A 24,527-nucleotide genomic window follows, 5' to 3' on the forward strand; every position below is an offset into this window, starting at 1 on the left:
TGAAAGTGAGCATAGGGTACTGAGTTGGATGAGCAGCCACAACATATTAAATGGTGGAACAGGCACAAAGTAGGCTGATAGCCTAGTCCTCTCCCATTTTCAATGTTTTTAACAATGTACTCTTTGATAATTAAATATTGTTCAAAACCTTGTTTTGAAGATTTCCTCTGGCCATGTACTAAGCATTATAAGGTTGTAAAACTAGTCTTTGCATTCATTCTATAGAATATCTTTACTATACAGTATCTGTAAAGAATGAATGTGTTTGTATTACTGATGGTGATTTAAAATGCTGAAAAGCTGATCTAATAAACTTCACATTCATTAAAGAAAGGCTAGAAGACAGATGCAGTTTTATAATGGCCAGTTATATAAATATAACTGTCAGCAAATATTCAACCAGAGGAGTGAGGAATATCTGAAGATGGGTCACCGAACCCAAAATGTTAACTTGTTTTCTCTTCACAGATGATGCTGAGCTTTTCCAGAAATTTCCTGCTTTTGTTTCTGATTAACAGCATCCGCAGTTCTTTGGCTTTTTATTGAGGAAGCGTTGAAGTTTGGTTCCCAGTTTGTAATGAGCTAGCTGACCTCAGCTGAGACAATGGTAGTTGACCTGAACATAGTAGATTAGAGAAGCTTCTGACTGCAATATTGCAAATCCAATTGCAAATTGCACGAGACATGAACTCCAAAATTCTATCCTCATGTCTAAACTAGAAGAATTGCATTTTTGGCTGAGATACTGGAGTCATAGCCATGGACGTACAACAGTGCATTCATGGAAAGAGGGGACAAGAATTCTTGATAAAAGTAAAAGCAAAAAGGAAAAATAGGAATAAAACACAAGAAGCAATGAGTGCATTGTACTTTTACACATCTTCACAATCATCAATTTGAAATCCTAAATTCAGCAGTGCTCCACCAAATTGCCAAATGGAAGCTTCCCCCACAGAAGATGGAGAAACGAAAACAAAGAGTGATTCTATACTAATTTTAGCACACCTCCTAATACAGTGCTTCCCAAAGTTTTTTTCATTGTGGCTCTGTTTTGGCACTTGAAGTGATCATGACTACTGATCGGTTAGAATGGTGGGGAATGGGGGTGGGAGAATCTGTAAGGGAAGGAGAACTTGTAAAGTGAGAGAGTTGGGGGACCAAGCCAGTTAATCCAGAGTGTTAACAGAAAGCACCTACTTTGGACTGGGTTTTCCAAAACACTCATCAGGTCTCAGCTAATTAGGCCACACCTGTAGTGCTTGTAATGGATTTACACAGGTGGATCTCATAGAATATGAATGCCCTGACTGGGGCTGTTAACCTCGTTCAATCAGGGAGCCCTGGCTGACAGATATAAACAGGAGAGTCTCTGTATTGTATGCACTTTTTTAATGTAACTGGACTGTCTTGTATGTATAAATGTCATTGTGACTGTTTGTCATGATTGAAACTGGGATTTGAGGTTTGTCCTCATTTCCCTGAAAACCAGTTGATTGTCAGGGTTTGGGACCTGGCTTTGCCATTCCCCTCCCTTGTAAAATTGCTGTTTCTTTGTGTACAGCTGTTAATGTTAATTCTTTTGTAAACTGTGAATTGTTTAATTAAAAAAAACAGGAGTGTCAGATGTTCTGCTCTCTCTCTGAGGAAGCTGGAACAATGTCAAGTGCTATAAATGTGTAAATAACCGGTGACTTGGTGATAGGATACAGGGCTTTGTGGAACTATTTCAGTAGTGATGTGAGAAAAATAAATTCTCCCGAAAACATTCACTTGCAACAGTCATCTTTAAGTTAAGGAAGCATATCTGACACCATTTTGGAAGCTTGACTCATTTGATCCAGCCATTGAAGACTGGATCCATTCTGTGGAAAGAATGTGTTACTTTTTTCCAGGCTATTGACATTGGGGCAGATGAAACTCAACAGGTAATTCTTCTGACAGCTTATGTATTGGGAGCTTTTTCAGTTATTAGGAGCCTAACATTTCCTAAAGCACCAGATACTACAACTTCCAAGAGTTGACTGACTTAGTTAAGGAACATTATGGCACAAAGCATCCTCTAATTCTGAGACATGATCGGGTTTTCCTCAGCAGTTCGAGAACCAGGGGAGTTTATGTCAGAATTTTTGAAGAGGTTAAGGTGACTGGCAGAGGCATGTGATTTTGGTTTAACTGTTAGTGAGATACTGAGAGACCATTTCGTATGTGGGATGAATGATGTAGCCATGCAAAAGCGCCTATTAACTGAAGCCCAACTGGACTTCAAACAGGTACTACAACTGACTTTGTCAATGGAAAACATGACAAGTGGAGTGTATGAGCTACAGCATGTGTCAATGGAAGTTGACATCCTCACCAGACCAACTGAGTTTTAGGACACCACTTGAGTGAAGCAATTGCATAGCCTCACTCAGGATATATCTGAAACTGAGGGACTGTAGGTCAGCTCTCAGCAAAACAAAGTCAAGCTACAGCCATATGGTTAACATTTTCTTCAGAATCTGGGCCAGCAAGCCATTGTAGTTGCTGCCAATAGGTGGACTCGAGACATCAAAAGAGTCACAATAGGCCTGAGAAAGCCCACCTACATCTGGCTCGGAATAGCTCAATTGCTCAGCAATATCCAAATCAGCATCAATCAAAATAAACATCTGGTTAAATGGTCACCCAGTTCTAATTAAGATTGATACCAGCTGACTGCAGAATCAACCTTTAACAAAATTCGCTCTGACTCAAACCCTTAGGTTTGTGCGAAACCTTGACAAGACTGAGAACATATACTGAGAACCTTTATAATTATGGGTACACCTTCGGTTCTGGTCTTGTATCAGAAGCAGTTTAGTTAGCACTGATTGTAGTAAAAGGCTCAGACCCAAGCCTGATGGGGTGAAATTGGTTGAGAAAGATTCAGCTTGATTGGCTCAAACATTTTTTGATTAGTAAATGACTGCCTGACTGAAGTCCTAATTAAATGCTCGTAAGTATTTGAGGAAGGTCTATTTATTTATTTTATTGTCTCTTGTACCTAGCTATAGTGAAAAATGGCTAGTGTCGCTGCATTTTGGCGCCATCTTGGATTACAGAATAAATTACTAAACAAATTGTACAAATGGTAAAATACTGAGTAAGGTAATATTGAATTAATATTACTAGAACTGAAACAACTTCTAAAATTCATCTTTCCATCTCTGCAGACTTCACCCTCTCTGCTCCTCCAGTCCAGTCACCACTGTCCAACATCCAGGTGCACATTATAGACTTTCAGAACCAGATTTGTGGTCTCCATACAGAGAAACTGGATAAGATGAGATTCTAGCCATTCTTAAGTGTTTAGCTATGCTGGCCATGCAATCCCCACAAGGGCTCGATCGCCCCACAATTGATGTTGCTGCAGATGCTGTCAGGCCTGAGGCTGCCTGGTCACGCCATTGCCACAGATACCGGGGGAACTGCCTCACTGCCACGCTGGTTCAACCTTCTCCATGCTGTACAAACTCATTCTCCACAGAAGGTAAGTAGATTAAAGAAATAAAGAAAAGATCAGTAAAAGAAGAAAAAAGAAGTATAAGCAGACGAAGCAGATGAGTTCCAGATCAGAGTTTGCATGCTGTGATGCTACTTTGCCGCCATCTTGAATTCATGGTATTAGTCTAGAGACCAAAAGGAGCCAAGGCCAACTTACATGTTGACTAGGAAGCATTTCCATGATTCTGCAAGGCCTAGGAGGCTGGAAAGTGAAGAAATTATCAACCCTGTACAGTTTGCAGAATTTGCTGCATCCAATTATATTGATTGCGAAGCCCTACGGGTCAGTTTGTCTGTGTGGGTATTTAAAACAAACAGTAAACCACTTCTTGCAGCTAGATGAATACCAAATCTCTCACATAGAGGACTTGTATGCAAATCTGGAGTTGGGTGTGGGGTTTGGGGGCTGCTGTCTTTCATGAAGCTGGACATGAGCCATGCATACTTGCAATTGAAGTTAGATGAGGGTTCTCAAAAGTGTGCTATAATTAATACCCATAAGGGCTTCTACCAACATACAAGACTGACATTTAGAGTATCATCAGCCTGCACCATTTTTCAGTGGATGATGGAGAATGTTTTACAGGGTCTATCATAGATTGTGTTTTGGAGAAAATCACCAGTCTCGGAGTCAGAGTCGGGGTTCATCGACAGAGTTAAGGAAGCTCTGGGGAGAGAAAGACACCAACAGCAGAGTGGTCAGCTGCGATTCTTCTCTCAACCTGGAGCACATGTCAAGATACTTTTATACATTTTGTGATATAATAGGTCAGTGATGATGTTATTGTCTCTGTAACATAGTTTGTTGTAAACATTGCAGAATCGTTAATAGTTTCAGTGCAGTCAATTTCAGGTCCAGCGCAGCCTTTGTTAATTTCAGCATGGTTGCCAGTTTCAATTGTCTGGTGGAAGTCCATTGCTGTAGTAATGGCCACTAACTGCTCTTCCTGAGAAGGACAATTATTAACACTTTGTAATGAGTCTGTATCAAACAGTTAGCATTTCTATCAAAGATGTTGGCTGGATCCAGACACTTAGGCAGGCAGTATACACTACTTATGTGTATTCTTTCCTCCACCTGCCTTAAACTAATCAACTAGGTTGTAAGTGCATTGTACTGGCATCCTGGTGGCCCCTGGCAGCATCTGTGATTACTCTGCCGTCTCTCTCCATATTGTGGTCCAGCGGCCATCTTGTGTGTCAAATGGCCAACTTATGGTTCAGCAGCTATCTTGTGTGTCCATATGCCTATTGTCACCCTGCCCTGTGCCATTTCCCACTTCAGTTGGCATTTATCTGGATGACTTGTCACTAACAGGAAAGACCAATAAAGAACATTTAGAGAACTTGAACATAGTCTTTAGATGTTTCTCCAAGGCGTGCGTTTCAGGTACCCCAAATGAGCTATTTGAGCTACAGAGTTGACAAGGCCAGGTTACACTATTTGGAAGATCAAATGAGGGCGATCAAAGGTGTCCCAGCTCCCACATCTATACCAGACTTTAAGTCTTTCCTCAGATTAGTGAATTATTATGGAAAGTAACCTGGCCTCCATCCTGACACCTTTACAACTTGGTCAGCCTCAGAAATGGTCCTGTATCCAATGGGCCATCATTTACCAGCGGGGAATTTAAGTATCTCTTAAAGTTGAATGGTATTCGGTATAAAAAGGACCATTGTCCAATGGTCTGGCAGAAAGAGCAGTCCTAATTTTGAAGGCAGGCTTAAAGAAACAGCCCACAGCTTCATTTGTTACCAAATTAATTGGGTTCCTATTTGATTATCGAACTACCTCTGATGCTACTACAAGAATAGCTCCAGCAAATTTGCTAAGGAGGAGAAGATGGCACACCAGGTTAAACCTGATCTTCCTGGACCTGGTTGGGAGAGTGAAACAGCAACAGTAATGCCAATACAGTCAATAAGACTCCTCTAAAGGAGCAAGATAGTTTACTTCAGGAGATGAGGTTTGGTGCTGAAAACACAGATATAGCCCTGCATGGGTAAGAGACATGGTCGATATCCAGAAAGTCTATCAGAAACTGGGTTTTCTTCCTCCATCTAGCATCAAAGAAACCTCTGAGTTTGAGGTGGACACAGTGGATGTCATAGCTTCAATGCCTTTACTGCCTAAAGAAGAGCATACGTTTCTTCCAAGATGGTCTAGGTGTAAGACGTGCTGAGGTCCAGTATTTACCATCTGCATCTAAGGCTAAGTCGAAGGAACCAGATCCAATGCAAAACACTCCAGGAAAAGTTACAAGAAGCCACAGGCATATGTTCCCAAGCTTAGAGGGGAAGAAATGTAGTCATTGTAATGAAATCAGCCAGATGACCTCATAAAATTTGAGTTCCCTGATTGGGGTTGTTAGCCTCTTCCAATTAGGGATCCCTGGCTGACAGGTATAAACAGGTGTCAGAGGTTCTACTCTCTCTGAGAGTTGGCTCTGAGGATAAAAGAGCCAGACCAGTGTCAAATACTATGCACGTGTAAATAACAAGTGACTTGGTTTCTGAATACTAGCCTCTGTGGAATGATTTCAACACCAATAGTTAAAGCAGAAACCTAAAGTGACTATACAGCTGTTAGCACACAACTGGAGCTATATGACAGACATTGCTGCCTTGGTGCTTGTGATTCTGAAAATTTGTCCAGCGACCAACCTTGGGAAGTTCTGCCCCAATAGCTAGTTGAAATATACCTTTGGCAGATGGCTTGGCTTCATTCTAGTTTTACATCTTTGCAAGATTGTTTTCTTATCACCCATACAAGCTAAATAATAAGTACTATGCAATGCACTAAAGCATGATAACTTTTTATTATAGAAAAGTGTACATTTATTCAAAGTTTTTAAAAATATGATTATATTTGTATATGGTGAATATTATCATAACAATCAGTCAAAGAAAAAGATTTGGACTTTTTTACCTGTACTCAAAGTAACAATCACTCAAAAGGAATGCTGGGAGTCTCTCATTTTTTATCCATTTAATGCCCTGTACAGGATCAAGGTACTAATATTGGAGAAAAAATAAAATTAATGTTGTTTGACTTTATCGAATTACAATCTTTTTAAAAACAATGAAGCAAAGATATTTGAAACATGTGAGTAGATTATTTAACATATTTCATTATTGTCATCAAACAGGGTAAATCAATCAAATTGAAGTTTTCTCAGAGACAGCAAACCAGGAAGTAAAGGACAGAGGTATTCTTCACTTTTCACAGAGAGAGAAATACTTAGGACATAAACATGACTAAAATATTATTAATACATTTCAGAAAAATACAATATTTTAGAAGCATAGAATATTTTTATTATAATGGAGAAATTTAACTTTGCACAAATATGAAATTATATTCTTATGGCTGGAGAAATTTGCCAGCAGCAATTAGGAACTTGGTTCACCTTTAAAATTTAATTACACTTCAATAAAAAGGAAATTTTTTCAAGGTTTCTATACTGTAAGTAAGAGAGAAAGTTCTGTCAGTTCAGTCATTTCTATGCAATTGTAGTGTGCGGAGATTTCAAAAACGCAACCTGTGGAGAAGCATTGAATCACTGACAGTAATTCTTACAGACTGCAGATGTTGCTGTCAGTTTTAAAGTGGTAATGATGATGAATCCTACCAGTTTTGCTCCATGACTACAGAAAAACAGGACCCAATGTTATATTCTGTTTGCTCCTCTGATGAATGGTAATACATTAGGGCAGCACGGTGGTAAGCACTGCTGCCTCACAGCGCCAGAGACCTGGATTCAATTCCCGCCTCAGGCGACTGACTGTGTGGAGTTTGCACGTTCTCCCCGTGTCTGTGTGGGTTTTCTCCGGGTGCTCCCACAGTCCAAAGATGTGCAGGTAAGGTGAATTGGCCATGCTAAATTGCCCGTAGTGTTAGGTAAGGGGTAAATGTAGGGGTATGGGTGGGTTGTGGTTCGGTGTGGACTTGTTGGGCCGAAGGGCCTGTTTCCACACTGTAATGTAATCTGATCTATACCTACCTTTCTTGTTAAAATATTGTACCTGAACAGGGAATTCTATTTTTAACTCAGATTTCTTTTCAATCATTAGTACTCATAAGTACACCATCACTGGTCACATTATTAAGGATGTAATAACAATTTGAGGTGGGGAGGGGTGTCTACTTACCTTTACAATGAACTTGTTTTCAAATTTTAGATCCAGAGCAGTAATTTTTTCAAACTGAGGATGTCTTTCTTGGGATTTGAGTGTCGCATTGTAGATGGGGTCCATAGGACTATATGTATGTACCAATTGTTTTAACTGCTTCAACAGATTTTTCTTTGCATTGTCAACTATTTCAAATGTCTCCATTCGTTTGTTAAACCAAATTGGCATTGGAAAATTCTGCGAAATAAAAAGTAAAAGCTAATTTAATACATACAGACAGAACATTGATCTTGTTCCAAATACGTTCCAAATATGTTGTCAACTCTCTAGGATTGGCCCTGAATTCTTCAGGAATTAGTGATTAAACTTCTAGACACTGCTGCAAACAACCACTCTATTCTTCTTCTGTATTTTTTTTTCCTGGATTTTCCCCCTCAGTTTTAGTCCTTAGTTTTTTTTTACAATTCCTCACTTTAGACAGCCATTATTCACATCAAAAATCTTCTATTACAAAACCTTATAACCAGCAAGAGTCAGTTTCCAAATACTGAATTTCTCCAATTTTAGATGAATGCTGACAGGAGGTAACAAACTGTAGCAATAGTTTTTCCCTATACAGAGGGACAGGAAATAAGAAGACAAATCAATGTTGGCTACTGTGCTTGCTAACAATAGGGTAGCACAGGCTGAATCCATAGTTCAACTGCTCACTTGTTTCTGGTTTAGGTAATGCTTTCTCATGCAAGTAGCATAAAAAGGAGCATGCCATGTGACCTATTGAACATGCTCTGCCATTCATTATTATAGCTGAACTTCAACCTCAATGACACTTCATAATCAGATCTCCACATTCCCGCATTCCTTTTGAATCCAAAAAATTATCAAAGTTTCTTAAATATATTAGCAGACTAAACACCACAGTCTTCTGGGGGAAAGAAATCCAAAGGAATCCAAACCTCAGACTAGAAATGTTCCCTCGCCTCAATTCTAAATGGTGGACTCTTATCCCGAGGTTATTACCCTTAGTTCTAGAGTCTTCAGCCGGGGAAACAGCCTCTCAGCATCTATCCTCTTAGAATGTTATACATTTCAATAAGATCAGCTCTCATTCTTCTAAATCAGAGTACAGCTCATTCTACCATTCCTTTATTATAGGGAAGCTCCCATCCCAGGAGAATATCTAAAAATATTCTAGAATACAAAATAATTGAAAAATGGAGGAGTTTGGGTGAATTCAATTATAGCAGAGGTCATTAAATCAGAGGAAATCTTTATTAAGATGGATATTTGGTGAGTGAGTTCTTTACAAGTCATTTTAGCAATTATGCTGGTTGTATAGAGTCATAGAGTCATAGAGATGTACAGCACAGAAACAGACCCTTCAGTCCAACACATCCATGCCGACCAGATATCCCAACCCAATCTAGTCCCACCTGCTAGCACCCAGCCCATATCCCTCCAAACCCTTCCTATTCATATACCCATCCAGATGCCTTCTAAATCTTGCAATTGTACTAGCCTCTATCACTTCCTCTGGCAGCTCATTCCATACACGTATCATCCTCTGTGTGAAAAGGTTGCCCCTTAGGTCTCTTTTATACCTTTCCCCTCTCACCCTCAACCTGTGCCTTCTAGTTCTGGACTCCCCCACGCCAGGAAAAGACTTTGTCTATTTATCCTATCCATGCCCCTCATGATTTTGTAAGTTTCTATAAAGTCACCCCTCAGCCTCTGATGCTCCAGAGAAAACAGCCCCACCCTGTTCAGCCTCTCCCTACAGCTCAAATCCTCTAAATGTGGCAACATCCTTGTAAATCTTTTCTGAACCCTTTCAAATTTCACAACATCTTCCAAAAGTGGCCTAACCAATGTCCTGTACAGATGCAACATGACCTCCCAACTCCTGTACTCAATATTCTGACCAATAAAGGAAAGCATACCAAACGTCATCTTCACTATCCTATCTACCTGCTACTCCACTTTCAAGGAGCTATGAACCTGCACTCCAAGGTCACTTTGTTCAGCAACATTCCCTAGGACCTTACCATTAAGTGTATAAGTCATGCTAAAAGATTTGCTTTCCCAAAATGCAGCACCTTGCATTTATCTAAATTAAACACCTGCCACTTCTCAGCCCATTGGCCCATCAGATCATGATCCCGTTGTAATCTGAGGTAACCTTCTTTGCTGTCCACTACACCTCCAATTTTGGTGTCATCTGCAAACCTACTAACAATACCTCTTATGCTCACATCCAAAACATTTATATAAATGGCGAAAAGTAGTGAACCCAGCATCAATCCTTGTGGCGCTCCACTGGTCACAGGCCTCCACCACCACCCTCTGTCTTCTACCTTTGAGCCAGTTCTGTATCCAAATTGCTAGTTCTCTCTGTATTCCGTGAGATCGAACCTTGCTAACCAGTCTCCCACGCGGAACCTTGTTGAATGCCTTACTGAAGTCTGTATAAATCACATCTACCACTCTGCCCTCATCAATCCTCTTTGTTACTTCCTCAAAAAACCTTATCAAGTTTGTGAGACTCTAATTCACCTGCCTTCCCTGTTAGGCCCCTTGTATTGAAATAAATGCCATTGAATTTATCAGTCCTACCTTGTTCTCTGCTTTGTCCCTGCCTGCCCTGACTGTTTGACTCGCTTCTGGTATGTTTTTACTTTGACTTCAAAAGATTAGAAGCATAGCTTTAATACATGGAAAGTTCATCATTATGAAAGTCTATCATTAATATACTTTATTTACAATCTTAAATTGGCATTGTAATTTTTATTCAGGTATATTACTTTATCTTAATATCCTCAATAGTACTAACCAATGACCTTATATGGAATCATCAGCATGAAGGGTTAGCTCTATTTCTCTTTACACAGATGCTGCCTAACCTATTGCAATTCCAAATTTTCAGTTCTATTTTATTCTTTCTTTAATAAGCACTGAAACTATAATTGAAATTCCACTTCGCTTTAGCTACAAATAAACCTGTTTTGTAACTAAGGCAGAGCTGTCAGGTCACACATAATTTAATTGTTTGTAAGCAGAACTAAACAATACTCATTGCCCTGCCTTTAGAAAAATCCCCTCATTGCCAAAGTATCCTTTGCTGGTGAAATGTTAATGTTACCAAAGGCAAGAACCTCTGTCACTAATAAATAGTACAGCTTAACATCCTAGAAATTCATTTGAACTACAGATTCTACATTCTTAAATGTGGAAAAGCTGGGATTCATAAATAGACTGAAGAAATGAAAAATCAGTTTCCAAACTTGAATTAGAATTGAAAATGAATTCATTCTTAGAGGAATTATAAGTGCTTGTCATTTAGAGGCTTAGGAAAGTTGGAAATGCAACAAGCACTCATCTTTTCACAGTGAAGTACTCTCACACATTATAGCAGCAGAAATTGTCCTCTGTGCACCACTCCATAGGGTGAGCAAAGGGATGCATGAGAAAGTAGTGGAAACAGAACATTTCCAACAACCTTTGCTGTTTTCGTATCATTCACTGATCACAGAGGTTTATAGTGCAGAAAACACCCTTCAGCCTAATGAGTATGTGCTGGTCAAAAACAAAAATTTTGATTTAAAAAGTAATTAAGAAAATCATACTTGAATTTGTGTGTTGCATTTTTGACCATTGAGTGTCACAAAACAATTTACAGCCAATGAACTGTTTTACAAAGTATACTTAAGGTTACATTTTAGTCAAAGTTAGAAACTAACATGGGAAGAGAAAGCCCTATCAACAGTAATGCAATCCTGACTAGAATTCTGTTTTTGATGCTGTGCAAATGTAAATGTTGGTCAGTGCAACTCATCAGATCTTCTGAATGGCAGTGTGGAAACTTTTGTATCAGTCAGAAAGACAGATGAAGCCTCAGTTTAAAGTTTCATTTGGTCTTAAAAGTGCTTTCAAGGGTCTAGAGCAGGATTCGAAATGACTTGGGAAGCTAGAATGTCACCACCTTACACAGTAAATTACTTGATGAATAATAAAGTTTAATATGGGGCTATGATTCCAGATGAGCTCCACTTTTTCTGTATGATTACTGCAATGAATACCTGCTATTCCTAAAACACGTCAACAGTTTCCTACACCATTCAGAGATAAACAATTTGTTTTGAAAAAGAATGCATCTAGTATGTATAAATGTTTGATTGAGGTTGGCAAAGCAAAACTGCCCATCATTGAATTCACTATTTTAATATTAAACCAGGGCTTAGTTGTGTTTTAAAGAAAATAGCTCCAGATATATTTTTTGTCTGTTATATATTTGCTTGTACAAAAATGAGAAGGACACTTAGGGGAACGTCTATGGCCCAGTCACTTTCAGCTGCTTCATCAATGACCTCTCCATCTTAAGGTCAGAAGTGGGGATGTTCGCTGATGGCTGTACAATGTTCAGCATCATTCTTGACTCCTCAAGTACTGAAGCAGTCCGTGTCCAAACGTAGTAAGATAATATCCAGGTTTAGATTGACAAGTGGCAAGTAATATTTCGCCACACAAATGCCAGGAACGTCCAACTCCAATAAGTGAGGATCTAACCATCATCCCTTGACATTACCATTGCTGGATTACCTACTACTAAACTCATGGGAGTTACCATTGACTGAAAACTGAACTGGACTAGCCATATCAATACAAAAACTAAACAGCAAGTCAGAGGCTAGGAATCCTGTACCACTAATTCCCCTCCTGGCTCCTCAGAATCTGTACACCAACCCCACCCCTCCAATCGCCACCAGGACAGAACCCCACTGGTCCTCACTTACCACCCCACCAACCTCCAGATACATCGTATTATCCTTCGTCATTTCCACCACCTCCATTTCCACCACCTCCCCTCCCCTATCAGCGTTCCAAAAAGACCACTCCCTCCACGACTCCCCCGTCAGGTCCACACCCCCCACCAACCCAACCTCCACTCCCGGCACCTTCTCCTGCAACCGCAAGAAATGCAAAACTTGCACCCACACCTCCCCACTCAATTCCCTCCAAGGCCCCAAGGGATCCTTCCATGTCCGTCACAAATTCACCTGCACCTCCACACACATCATTTACTGCATCTGCTGCACCCAATGTGGCCTCCTCTACATTGGGGAGACAGGCTGCCTACTTGCGGAATGTTTCAGAGAACACCTCTGGGACACCCGCACCAACCAACGCAACCACCCCGTGGCGGAACACGTTAACTCCCCCTCCCACTCCGCCAAGGACATGCAGGTCCTTGGCCTCCTCCATCGTCAGACCATAGCAACACGACGCCTGGAGGAAGAGCATCTCAGCTTCCGCCTAGGAACCCTCCAACCACAAGGGATGAATGCAGATTTCTCCAGCTTCCTCATTTCCCCTCCCCCCACCTTATCTCAGCCCCAACCCTCAGACTCAGTACTGCCTTCTTGACCTGCAATGTTCTTCCCGACCTCTCCTCCCCCACCCCCTCTCCGGCCTATCACCCTCACCTTCACCTCCTTCCACCTATCGCATTCCCAACGCCCCTCCCCCAAGTCCCTCCTCCCTACCTTTCATCTTAGCCTGCCTGGCACACCTTCCTCACTCCTGAAGAAGGGCTTATGCCCAAAATGTCGATTCTCCTGCTCCTTGGATGCTGCCTGACCTGCTGCGCTTTTCCAGCAACACATTTTTCAGCTCTGATCTCTAGCATCTGCAGTCCTCACTTTCTCCTACCAACTACAAGGCACAAGTCAAGAGTGTAATGGAATACTCCACACTTTCCTGGATGAGTGCAGCTCCACCATCATTCAACAAGCTTGACATGATCCAGGACAGAGCAGCCCAGTTAATTAGCACCACATGTAGAAACATTCAGTCCATCAAACACTGAAGTTCAGCAGCAGCAGTGTGTACTATCTACAATATGCACTGCAGAAATTTAGCAAGGTTTCTCAACAGCACCTTCCAAACCCAAAACACTACTATCCGGAAGGATAAGGGCATCACATACATGGGAACATCATTATTTTCAAGTTCCTCATCAAGCCATCATCATCCAGACTTGGAAATATATTGCCATTTCTTCACTGTCACTGGATCAAAATCCTGGAGGGTCAAAATTCTTGAATTCCCTCCTGAACATTGTGGATCTGCTACAGCAAATGGACTGCAGTGTTTCAAGAGGGCAGTTTACCATTACTTTTTGAAAGTTAATTGCAGATTGGCAATAATTGCTGGTCTAGCCAGTGATGCTGACATCCCATTAATTATTTTTTCTTTAAATCTAAAACAGCGCAATTGAATGAATCTGCTACTTGGTGCTCATTTTTTAAACGAAGCTTCTGGTAACCAATATGATTTCTTTTGATTAGTCAGTATACCTTCCTTCTATACTTTCCAGGTTATGGGTCATCTCAAAAACAATGTTGTTTTTTGGGCATAAATTCAGTGCATAACAATTATTTATGCAACATCTTAAGCATGTATTAACTATTCATTTGTTATTCTTGGAGTTCATCCTTCTTCCATAATTTCCTAATTCCTGCCATCTTAAGAGTTGGGAAAATTATATCTTCATTCTTCTTTGATTCGATGTTAGAAGTCTTAAAAGTCATTTTGGAAAATGATTTATTTCTGCACACTTTTATGGCAGAATGGGCTTGTTGGCTGTGACGCCACTAATGGAGCTTTCAAGGCCATTCGAAAATAGGGCTCAAATGTTTGTATGAAAGAAAAATCACAAATAAGAAGAATGAAGATATCATTTTCACAATGAATGGTTAATACTTGCTTAACTAGGGATTAAATAAAGTGTCATTGATGATGGAAATAATGCATTCTGGACCCTATAGTTTCTGTCCATATATGCCCCTAATTTGTTTTTTTTTATCTATCTGTTCAGAGATGCCAAGACAGCAGATGGGACATGGTCCTGGGTCTTTTGAACCAAAGGTAGGGACACCATCACTGTTCCAGAAGAACCCTCCACGACACATTTCAGAATAATCAACTAATAAAATCCTAACACCTGTTTATCTTGTTGCCTTCAGCTACTAGATGTTTAACACCCTTCTACTGAAGCTATTATATATTAACATAGATTGCCATGTTTAAAGTGCCTTGTAGTGTTCCTACTTCTGGTTCAGAAGTGTTGTAGAGGTTTGTCATAAGCTGTCTGAACAGGTTGATTAAAACCTTGTAAGAGTATTCTGTAACCCTGTAATGTTTTAAATATTGGGACTAGCAGGAGTTCCAGGAAGTTAATTTCTGACATAAAGCTTTCCATTATTGCTGCATTTTAAAATATTACTGATATGAGTTCATTTAAATACATATCACAAAGATGATAATGTCAACACTTATGAAATGGTTTGTGTGATATCTCAACTCTCTGTATTAAATAAAAGAAGGTTTTCACAATGTTTTACTTTGCAAACCTGGTTTGATACTGTACTGAATTTACACTTTATGGTGTTGAACCAAATTTGCATGAAAAAGCCTTACAAGAGGTTATTCTTACATAGTGTTAGGAGATTGGTTAGCTCAGTTGGCTTAGCTGGTTGTCTTGCCAACGCAGAGTAAGACCAATACTATGGGTTCAATTCTCACACCAATTGAGGTTGTGTAAAGTGCTTCCCATTGTACAGCAGCTAATTCCATTGTAATTGTAGTTCACTGTAGTTTTGTGCTGTCCTGGGTGTCAGATGTTTTTAAATTGCGAAGGGGATTGCTGTTTCAAAGGCTGTCCATAATTCAGAATTTGCAATAGTCTGTGGTTTCAGAGTACTGTCTGTATATTTCACCTTGTGGGTTATTTACTCACGTCAATAAATATCCATTTGTTTTCAGTGAGTTCTAAGTCAAAAAACCACTCACCAGTAGACTGAGAAACATGTTGAAATAATCCACCAGTAGTTTATCTGTTAGCAAGTAATCTTCCTAGAATTAGGAGGATAAATAGATGTTAGTAAAAGAATTAAAGCTTGTAAATCATTCTATTTTCTTCTCTTTCCAACTATGGTTATATCTGGTACAATGGACATGGTCCTTGTTACAACACAGGGTAAACACCTCTGCTAATTTAAACCCAACACACAGAGAAGTTCACCTCACACCATAATCTGTTAAATTTCTAGAGGCAAAGAACTATCCCAAATTTCACGATTTAAAGTAAAAATAAACAATCTTATTCTTTAAGAGAATATTAAAACCACTATTTACAACTTCTTTCCCTTTAATCTATCTTTTACCTCCCACTCTACAATACCAGTCTGACAAAAAACCCCGATTAAGATTTACAAAAAAAAAATCATGTTTCATAACTAGTCAGCTTTGTCCACTCTCATTTGTAGATTTTCCTCTGTAGAGTTTTCTCTAGGTTGACTTTGGTGTTCTGCTGCATTAATTTCTTACGGACAGGTACTTTTCAGAGAGCTATTCTGATAGCAGTCCATACTTGTTGGTTTTCTTGGCAATTCTACCTCTAACTGTTCAAAATGTCCAGTTTTATACCCTGAAACATCAGATCATTTCATTGGTTTGATGTCATAAAAACAATAAATTCAAATTTGATTGGATTTTGGTATCTGGGGCATAATTTTAACTGATTGGCCAAATTTGAGTTTGCTATTTGTTTCAACCAAGTGTTACATTTTTAAATTGTTCAGGACACTCTGTGCTTTCAGTCAGTCCTTGCTAGCTTCCTCTCTCTCTTAAAGGTACATTACACCTCTACACCTTCATATCACCTCCCCCCTTAAGAAAATAAAAACCATCATAATGAAAAGATGGCTTCATTTTTTTCTCTATTCCTTAACCATATTATCATGACATATACATAACTTTAGTCTAAATTCATATTAACTTATTACCACACATATATAACATTGAATAGATATCAATCTTATCTAAATTTATCAGTTAAATCTGTGATAATGCATTTGCAATTACATTCTTACAACACACATGTACGATTTGTAAATTAAACGTCTGTAACATAAGACTCCAATGAAATAGTCTCATATTCTTGTCTTTAAAGCTTTCTAAGAATGTTAGAGGATTGTGATCCATGTACGCAACCATCCCCAACACATTGTTCTTCACGTACACGTTAAATGTTGTAAGGCCAGTACCAAACTCAAAAGTTCTTTTTCAATCATGGAGTATTTCTTCTGGTAGATGTTGAGTTTCTTTGAAAAGGAAACCAACTGGCAGTTCAATCTCATCATCATCTTCCTGTGGCACTGCAGCTCCAACTCCTAGTCATTAGCATTGATGGCAACTTTGAAAGGTCTCAAAAAGCTTGGTGCAGCTAAAACTGGTGTGGTGGTTAATATTGCTTTTAAATGGTTGAATTCCCCCGTGGCATTGTTCTGCCCACTGAAACTTTGTGTTCTTCTTCAGCAAATTGGTTAATGGTGCAACTACACTGTTGAAGTTTGGAACAAACTTCCAATAGAATCCGCTAGTCGCAAGAATCTAAGCACTTCTTTCTTTGAGGTTGTGCGTGGAAATTCCTTGAAGGCCTTCATCTTTGTGTTCCGTACGGTCAACCTTCCATAACTGATGTTATGTCCCAAGAATGTCACTTCTGGTTTCGTGAATTCAGTTTTGTGTAAGTTTACTACTAATGTTTCCTTCTTGTACTCATTCAAAGAGCACTACATTCTCCAAACAGACTGAACAGTTTGTTAACCCAGCACAACTCTGTTAATGAGCCTTTGGAATGTGGTGGGTGTATTCTACATTTCAAAGGGCATCACTTTGAATTGATATAGCCCATTTGGGGTGACAAACGCAGAAATTTCTTTCACAGTCTCTGGTAAAATTTCCTGCCAGTAATCACACAGTAAGTCCAACTTGGTGATCTAACGGGCTTGTCCAGCTTTCTCAATACATCCTCCAATCTTGGTATTGGATATAAATCCGATTTTGTAATGGCGTTGACCTTCTGATAATCCATGCAGAATCGTTTAGTCTCATCCAGTTTGGTAACTAAGACAATTGGCGAGCTCCACTCGCTCTGGCTCGGTTCGATAATATTCTCGTTGAATATAGCCTCCACCTCCTTCTGGACCTGTCTGACTTTGAAAGGATTAAGTTGGTAGGGGTGTTGTTTTATCAGAACAGCATTCCCTACGTCTACTTCATGTACAATAGCATTAGTTCTCCCCATCTGATTCCTACATATGTCCTCATACTGCAGTAACAAACCTTTCAACTGCGTTCTTTGCTCTTGAGACAGAAAGTTTACTAATCTATCCCACTCCTCAAGGACTTCTTCATTTTTAACATATTTTGAGGCACATCAAAATCCACAACATCTGGATTTGATTCCTCATTCTGTGGGGCAGTAACTAACACCTGTTTCTCCAGTTCTTTCTCTCTAGTATAGTACAGTTTCAACATGTTCACATGACATACTCAATACAGTTTTTTTCCTATCTGGCATCTTTACTAGATGGTTCACCTGACTCAACGTTTTCTTAATCTGATATTAACCACTAAACCTCGCCTTGAAGGGATCTCCTATCACTAGTGACAGTACTATATGTCATTCCCTCAAGAAAACATCCAAGTCTCAGAGTTTTTATCTGCCACCTGTTTCATTCTATGCAGTGTTCTACTTAGGTACTGTTTGGTTAACTCACCTACTTGATTTAATCTCTCCCTCATCTCCAATACATACTCTAAGTATGAGATCTCCAACTTTGTTCCTGTTAATTTCTCTTTGATTTCAAAAGGCCTCTCATTTCATGCCCGAATATTAACTCGAAGGGAGTAAACTCAGTAGGTTTGTTTGGGGCATCACTAATGGCAAACAATACGAATGTGATACCTTTATCCCAACCATTCGGGTAATCCTGACAATATGCTCTCAACATGGTCTTCAAGGTCTGATGCCACCTTTCTAAAGCTCCCTGGGATTCAGGATGATACGCACTTGATTTAAAGTGCTGTATACCTAAGCTATCCATGACCTGCTTAAACAGCCTCGCAGTAAAATTAGACCCCTGGTCCGACTGAATCTCTCCGGGTAGTCCATACCACGTGAAGAAAGCTACCAACTCATCTACCGCCCTTTTTGCCTTAATACTTCGTAATGGACTTGCCTCCGGAAATCTGGTAGACACAGTCATTATGGTTCCCACTTTTAGTTCTCGGGAGGGGACATACACAATCAATTATAACCCATATGAAAGGTTCTTCAAATGTGGGAATTGGCAACAAAAGTGCTGGTTTTCTTACCGCCTGTGGCTTATCTACTATTTGGCATGTATGACACGAACAGCAAAAGTTAACCTCATCCTTGTGCATTCCAAAACAATAAAAATGTTTTTGTACCTTAGCCTGAGTTTTTTGTCCACCTAGATGACCTCCTACAGTTGGTTCATGTGCTACCCATAAACTTCCTGTCTGTATGTTACCGGCAACACAATTTGGTGCACTTCGGCCCATGTCTCTTCGGCACTAACCTGCTGTGGTTTCCATTTCAGTTTTAGGATTCTACTTTTCGGATAATAATCCTCAGGAATATTCACTACCTCCTTTTTGGAAAACACATCCACATATATATCTTTTATTTTCTTGTCTTTCTGTTGCAGTCCCATAGCCCTTCAGGACTAGACACTGCTGTCTGACTCTCTGCCTGTTCAGGCTTTTCCTGCATTACATTAAACAGTGTGTCCGCAAACTGAACCTCAACTCCTTCATCTTTCTCTTTAGTTTTTGCTTTGTGCTGTCACTTATGATAGTGGGATTTTGTTACTACATAGTCTGGGAAAATACGAGGATATTTTTCTTTTAACTCCTCAGTTTCGTGATCTTCTTTGGGCTTCTTACAACAAGGGGTGTCACTCCGACCTTGCAACCTGCTAAATCATTCCCAAGAACAAACTGGATTCCTGAAACTGACACTCAGTCAATCACTTCCACTTTACTTCCTCAGTCTTGAGCTGGCACTCCAACCTGATCTTACAGAGGAAAGCTAAATTTCTGTCCATCAAAAAGAGTGCAAATTCACTCATCTCTTACTATTAGAGACTAGTTGGATCTTGTATCTCTCAAAATTATAACTTCTTGCCGTCTTCCCCTGTTCTTTCTGAGGAAACTTTACCCACAGAGGCGAATTCTTCATTGAGATCAGGTACCAACTCTGTACCCAGCCCCTGCCTAGGCTGTGCACTCTTCTGCAGCTCCTCGGCTCTTCTTGAGGTTTCCTTTACTACTTTCACTAATGCCACTGGCTTAACGTCTTTGACCACATCTTTTCCCACAGTGCCTTTCTTTAACGAACAGCAGTGTGACTTTACTTGTCTCACTTTACCACAGTGGAAACACCTGAGGCCTTTCACCTCCTTCCCAAACTCTTGGGCTACTTTTTTAACCTGTGGTAAACACTTACTAGTGTTGTCTACTCTGTTTTGTAGTGTACAATCTACCCTTCTCCCAACTTCTATTCCTCACAGGACAAAGGTCTGGCTGGAAGCGTGTCTTATGCACCAACATCTGCTAATTCTGCTGCCCTTCTCACTTCCCGAACTTGCTGTTCATCCACGTGAATTCTTAGCATCTCTGGAAATGAGATTTTAAACTCCTCCGGCCAAATTTGAGTTTGTTTTTGCTCCATGGCAATACAGCTTAGCTATTTGTTTCAACCAAGTGTTACATTTTTAAATTGTTCAGGACACTTGGTGATTTCAGTCAGTTCTTGCTAGCTTCCTCTTTCTCTTAAATTATACTACATCTCTACACCTTCATAACCTCCTTCACATACATTTTTCAAAATTAAAAAAAATGCTTGGATAGTATGATGGGCTAAATGTTGCTTTTAGAATGTAAAGCTTTTTGGTGGGCAGGGAATTTTATAGATTTACAACCCTCTGGGTGAAGAAGTTCCTTCTAAATTCAGTCCTAAATCTTCTCTCCTACTTTTGAGGCTGTGGCCTTTTGTCCTAGTTTCACCTGCGAATGGAAACATCCTTTCTACTTCTATCTTATCTATTCCTATAATTTTATATGTTTCTATAAGATCCCCCTCATGTTTCTAAATTCCAATGAATATAATCCCAGTCTACTCAGCCTCTCCTTATAAGCCACCCCCTCAACTCTGGATTCAACCTAGTGAACCCTTCTGCACCCTCTACTACATCTTTTCTCACGTAGTGCTACGATGTCTTTTCTAAAGTAAGGAGACCAAAACTGCATGCAGTACTCAGATGTGGCCTCAGCAGTACCCTATACAGCTATAACATAACCTCCCTGCTTTTAAATTTCCTTTAACAATGAAGGACAGAATTCCATTTGCCTTCCTAATTACTTGTTGTACCTGCAGACCAACTCTCTGTGATTCATGCACAAGGATACCCAGGCCCCTCTGCATAGCAGCAAGCTGCAACTTTTTACCACTCTAGTAACAATCCTTTTTACTGTTACTCCGACCAAAATAAATGACTTCACATTTATTAACATTGTATTCCAGACCTTTGCCCACTCAATTAAAGTATCTATGTTCCTCTGCAAAGATTCACAGTCCTCTACATACTTTGCTCTGCCACTCATCTTAGTGTCACATGCAAACCTTCACACACTACACGTGGTCCCCAACTCCAAATTATCTATAAAAATTGTGAATAATTGTGATCCCAACACTGATCCCTGAGGCACACCACTAGCTACTGATTGCCAACTAGAATAGCACTCATTTATCCCTACTCTTTGCTTCCTGTCAGTCAACCAATCCTCAATTCACACGAATACTTTATCCACAATGCCATGCATCTTTATCTTTTGCAGCAGCCTCTTGTGCTGCAGCACCTTGTCGAAGGCCTCTTGGAAATCTAGGTACACCACATCTACTGGGTCCCTGTTGTCCACCTTGCTCATAATGTCTTCATAGAATTCCAAAAGATTAGTTAAGCATGACCTGCCCTTCATGAACCCATGCTGCGTCTGCCCAATGGGACAATTTCTATTCAGACGTCTTGCTATTTCTTCCTTGATAATAGACTCAAGCATCTTCCCCACTGCAGAAGTAAAATTATAATTTTATAAGTCTATAATTATAGTTCTATAATTCCCCATCTTTGGTCTACCTTCCTTTTTAAAAAGTGGCGTCACATTTGTTGTTTTCCAATCTGCTGGAACTGCCCCAGAGTCCAGCGAATTTTGGAAAATTATCACAAGTGGACTTGGTATTTCTCCCGCCATCTATTTTTCATTTTATGTATTTATAAAAACTTTTGCTATGTCTTTATATTCTGTGCAGTTTTTTTTGTCATGTTCTCTTACTTTTCTTTATAGCTCTTTTTGTGGCTTTCATTGGATTCTGGATAATCCAAGATGGAGGACAGGAAAAAATTCTGGCTGTAAGAGATGCTCTTTATTTTGAGGTATTTTAGGTGTTGGAGGTGATTTCCTCGAATTCCAGGAGCAGCAATTATTGTTTTATACGCTGTTGCATTGTTTTGGAACTTTGGAAAAAAAAAAGTCAAAGCAACAACAGTTTTAAAAGGGAGAAGAGCAGACAAAGGAAGCACATGGTGAGGACAGTGCAGGAGAGAGAGAGAGAGAGAGAGAGAGAGAGAGAGAACCTGCACAGTTACTGCCTTTGCTGTTTGAATTCGTGTATCGCTGGACATCGGAGTGCATCTGGGAAAATTAACAAACAGTAAAATTCACAACTAATCTTGGAGGAACTGTTGGGCGAAGTTCACAGCACAGAATCAGATAAGTTAATTGTTGTTTTAAGTCTGTCCAAGAGAAAGGCTGTATTAGTGAGTACAGTGGGTTCTTTCTTGATTATATGTTTTTGGAGAAAGTCTCTTGATTTAACTTAAAATTAAAGCCATAGCTATTAATTTAACCTGGGGCAGTATTTGTAGAGGAATAAGATGGTGTTATTTTCTGAGTCTGTAGATTGTGAAGGAGCAAAAATGGCCTTTGCAGTGATATGTACTTCTTGTCAGAGATGGGAGTTAAAAGAGAGTTTAAGGGTTACTGCGGATTATATCTGCCATAAATGCTGTTGGATGCGAATCTTATCAGATTGAGTGGATCAGTTGGAGAGACAAATAGAAGCGATGAGCAATTTGCAACAGCAACAGAATGTGATGGATGGCAGTTATAGGAAGGGGGGCAAGTCTCAGATACAGTCATATAGATGGGTTAACTCCAGGAAGGGTAAGAGAGGTAGGCAGCTATTGCAGGTGTCTTTTGTGGATATAGCCATTTCAAACAACATATGCTATTTTGGAAAATGTAGGGGGTGATGGATTCTCAGGGGAACGTAGCACGAACAGCCACGTTTCTGGTATTGAGACTGGTTCTAATGCAACGAGGGATATGTCTACTTCCAAGAGATCAATTGTGTTAGGGGATTCTGTAGTCCGAGGTACAGACGGACATTTCTATGGCCAGCAGAGAAAAAGCAGAATGATGTGTTGTTTCCCTGGTGCCAGGATCAAGGATATCTCAGAGAGGGTGCAGAATGTTCTCACGGGGGAGAGGGGCCAGCAGGAGGTCATTGTCAACATTGGAACCAATGACATAGGAAGGGAAAAGGTTGAGATTCTGAAGGGAGATTAGAGAGAGTTATGCAGAAATTTAAAAAGTCCTTAAGGGTAGTAATATCTGGATTACTCCCAGTGCTACGAGTTAGTGAGGGCAAGAATAGGAGGATAGAGTAGATGAGTGCATGGCTGAGGAGCTGGTGTATGGGAGAAGGATTCACATTTTTGGATCATTGGAATCTCTTTTGGGGTAGAAGTGACTTGTACAAGAAGGATGGATTGCACCTAAATTGGAAGAGGACTAATATACTGGTAGGGAAATTTGCTAGAACTGCTTGGGAGGATTTAAACTAGTAAGGTCGGGCGGGGACCCAGGGAGATAGTGAGGAAAGAGATCGATCTGAGACGGGTACAACTGAGAACACAAGTGAGACAAACAGTCAGGGCAGGCAGGGACAAGGTAGGACTAATAAATTAAACTGCATTTATTTCAATGCAAGGGGCCTAACAGGGAAGGCAGATGAACTCAGGGCATGGTTAGGAACATGGGACTGGGATATCATAGCAATTACGGAAACATGGCTCAGGGATGGGCAAGACTGGCAGCTTAATGTTCCAGGATACAAATGCTACAGGAAGGATAGAAAGGAAGGCAAGAGAGGAGGGGGAGTGGCATTTTTGATAAAGGATAGCATTACAGCTGTGCTGAGGGAGGATATTCCTGGAAATACATCCAGGGAACTTATTTGAGTAGAACTGAGAAATAAGAAAGGGATGATCACCTTATTGGGATTGTATGATAGATCCCCCAGTAGTCAGAGGGAAATTGAGAAACAAACTTGTAAGGAGATCTCAGCTATCTGTAAGAATAATAGGGTAGTTATGGTAGGGGATTTTAACTTTCCAAACATCGACTGGGACTGCCATAGTGTTAAAGGTTTAGATGGAGAGGAATTTCTTAAGTGTGTACAAGACAATTTTCTGATTCAGTATGTGGATGTACCTACTAGAGAAGGTGCAAAAATTGACTTACTCTTGGGAAATAAGGCAGGGCAGGTGACTGAGGTGTCAGTGGGGGGATCACTTTGGGGCCAGCGACCATAATTCTATTAGTTTTAAAATAGTGATGGAAAAGGATAGACCAGATCTAAAAGTTGAAGTTCTAAATTGGAGAAATGCCAATTTTGACGGTATCAGGCAAGAACTTTCGAAAGCTGATTGGAGGCAGATGTTCGCAGGTAAAGGGACAGCTGGAAAATGGGAAGTCTTCAGAAATGAAATAACAAGAATCCAGAGAAAGTCAGGGTGAAAGGGAAGGCTGGGAGGTATAGGGAACACTGGATGACTAAAGAAATGGAGGGTTTGGTTAAGAAAAAGAAAGAAGCA

General features: G+C 40.0%; 1 protein-coding gene across 1 annotated transcript in view; it reads right to left on the minus strand.

The window, feature by feature from the left end:
* The window catches only part of LOC140476797 (regulator of G-protein signaling 22-like), a 142,940-nt gene that overhangs the window by 112,415 nt on the left and 5,998 nt on the right, over positions 1-24,527 (minus strand). Inside the window, exons 3-5 of the mRNA XM_072569592.1 lie at positions 15,508-15,570; positions 7,678-7,896; positions 6,455-6,540 (exon numbers count right to left, since the gene is read on the minus strand). Coding sequence (XP_072425693.1) covers positions 6,455-6,540; positions 7,678-7,896; positions 15,508-15,570 — 368 coding nt within the window. The remainder of the gene's footprint in view (positions 1-6,454; positions 6,541-7,677; positions 7,897-15,507; positions 15,571-24,527) is intronic.

The sequence above is a fragment of the Chiloscyllium punctatum genome, chromosome 5 (assembly GCF_047496795.1).
Source record: "Chiloscyllium punctatum isolate Juve2018m chromosome 5, sChiPun1.3, whole genome shotgun sequence".
NCBI lineage: Eukaryota > Metazoa > Chordata > Chondrichthyes > Orectolobiformes > Hemiscylliidae > Chiloscyllium > Chiloscyllium punctatum.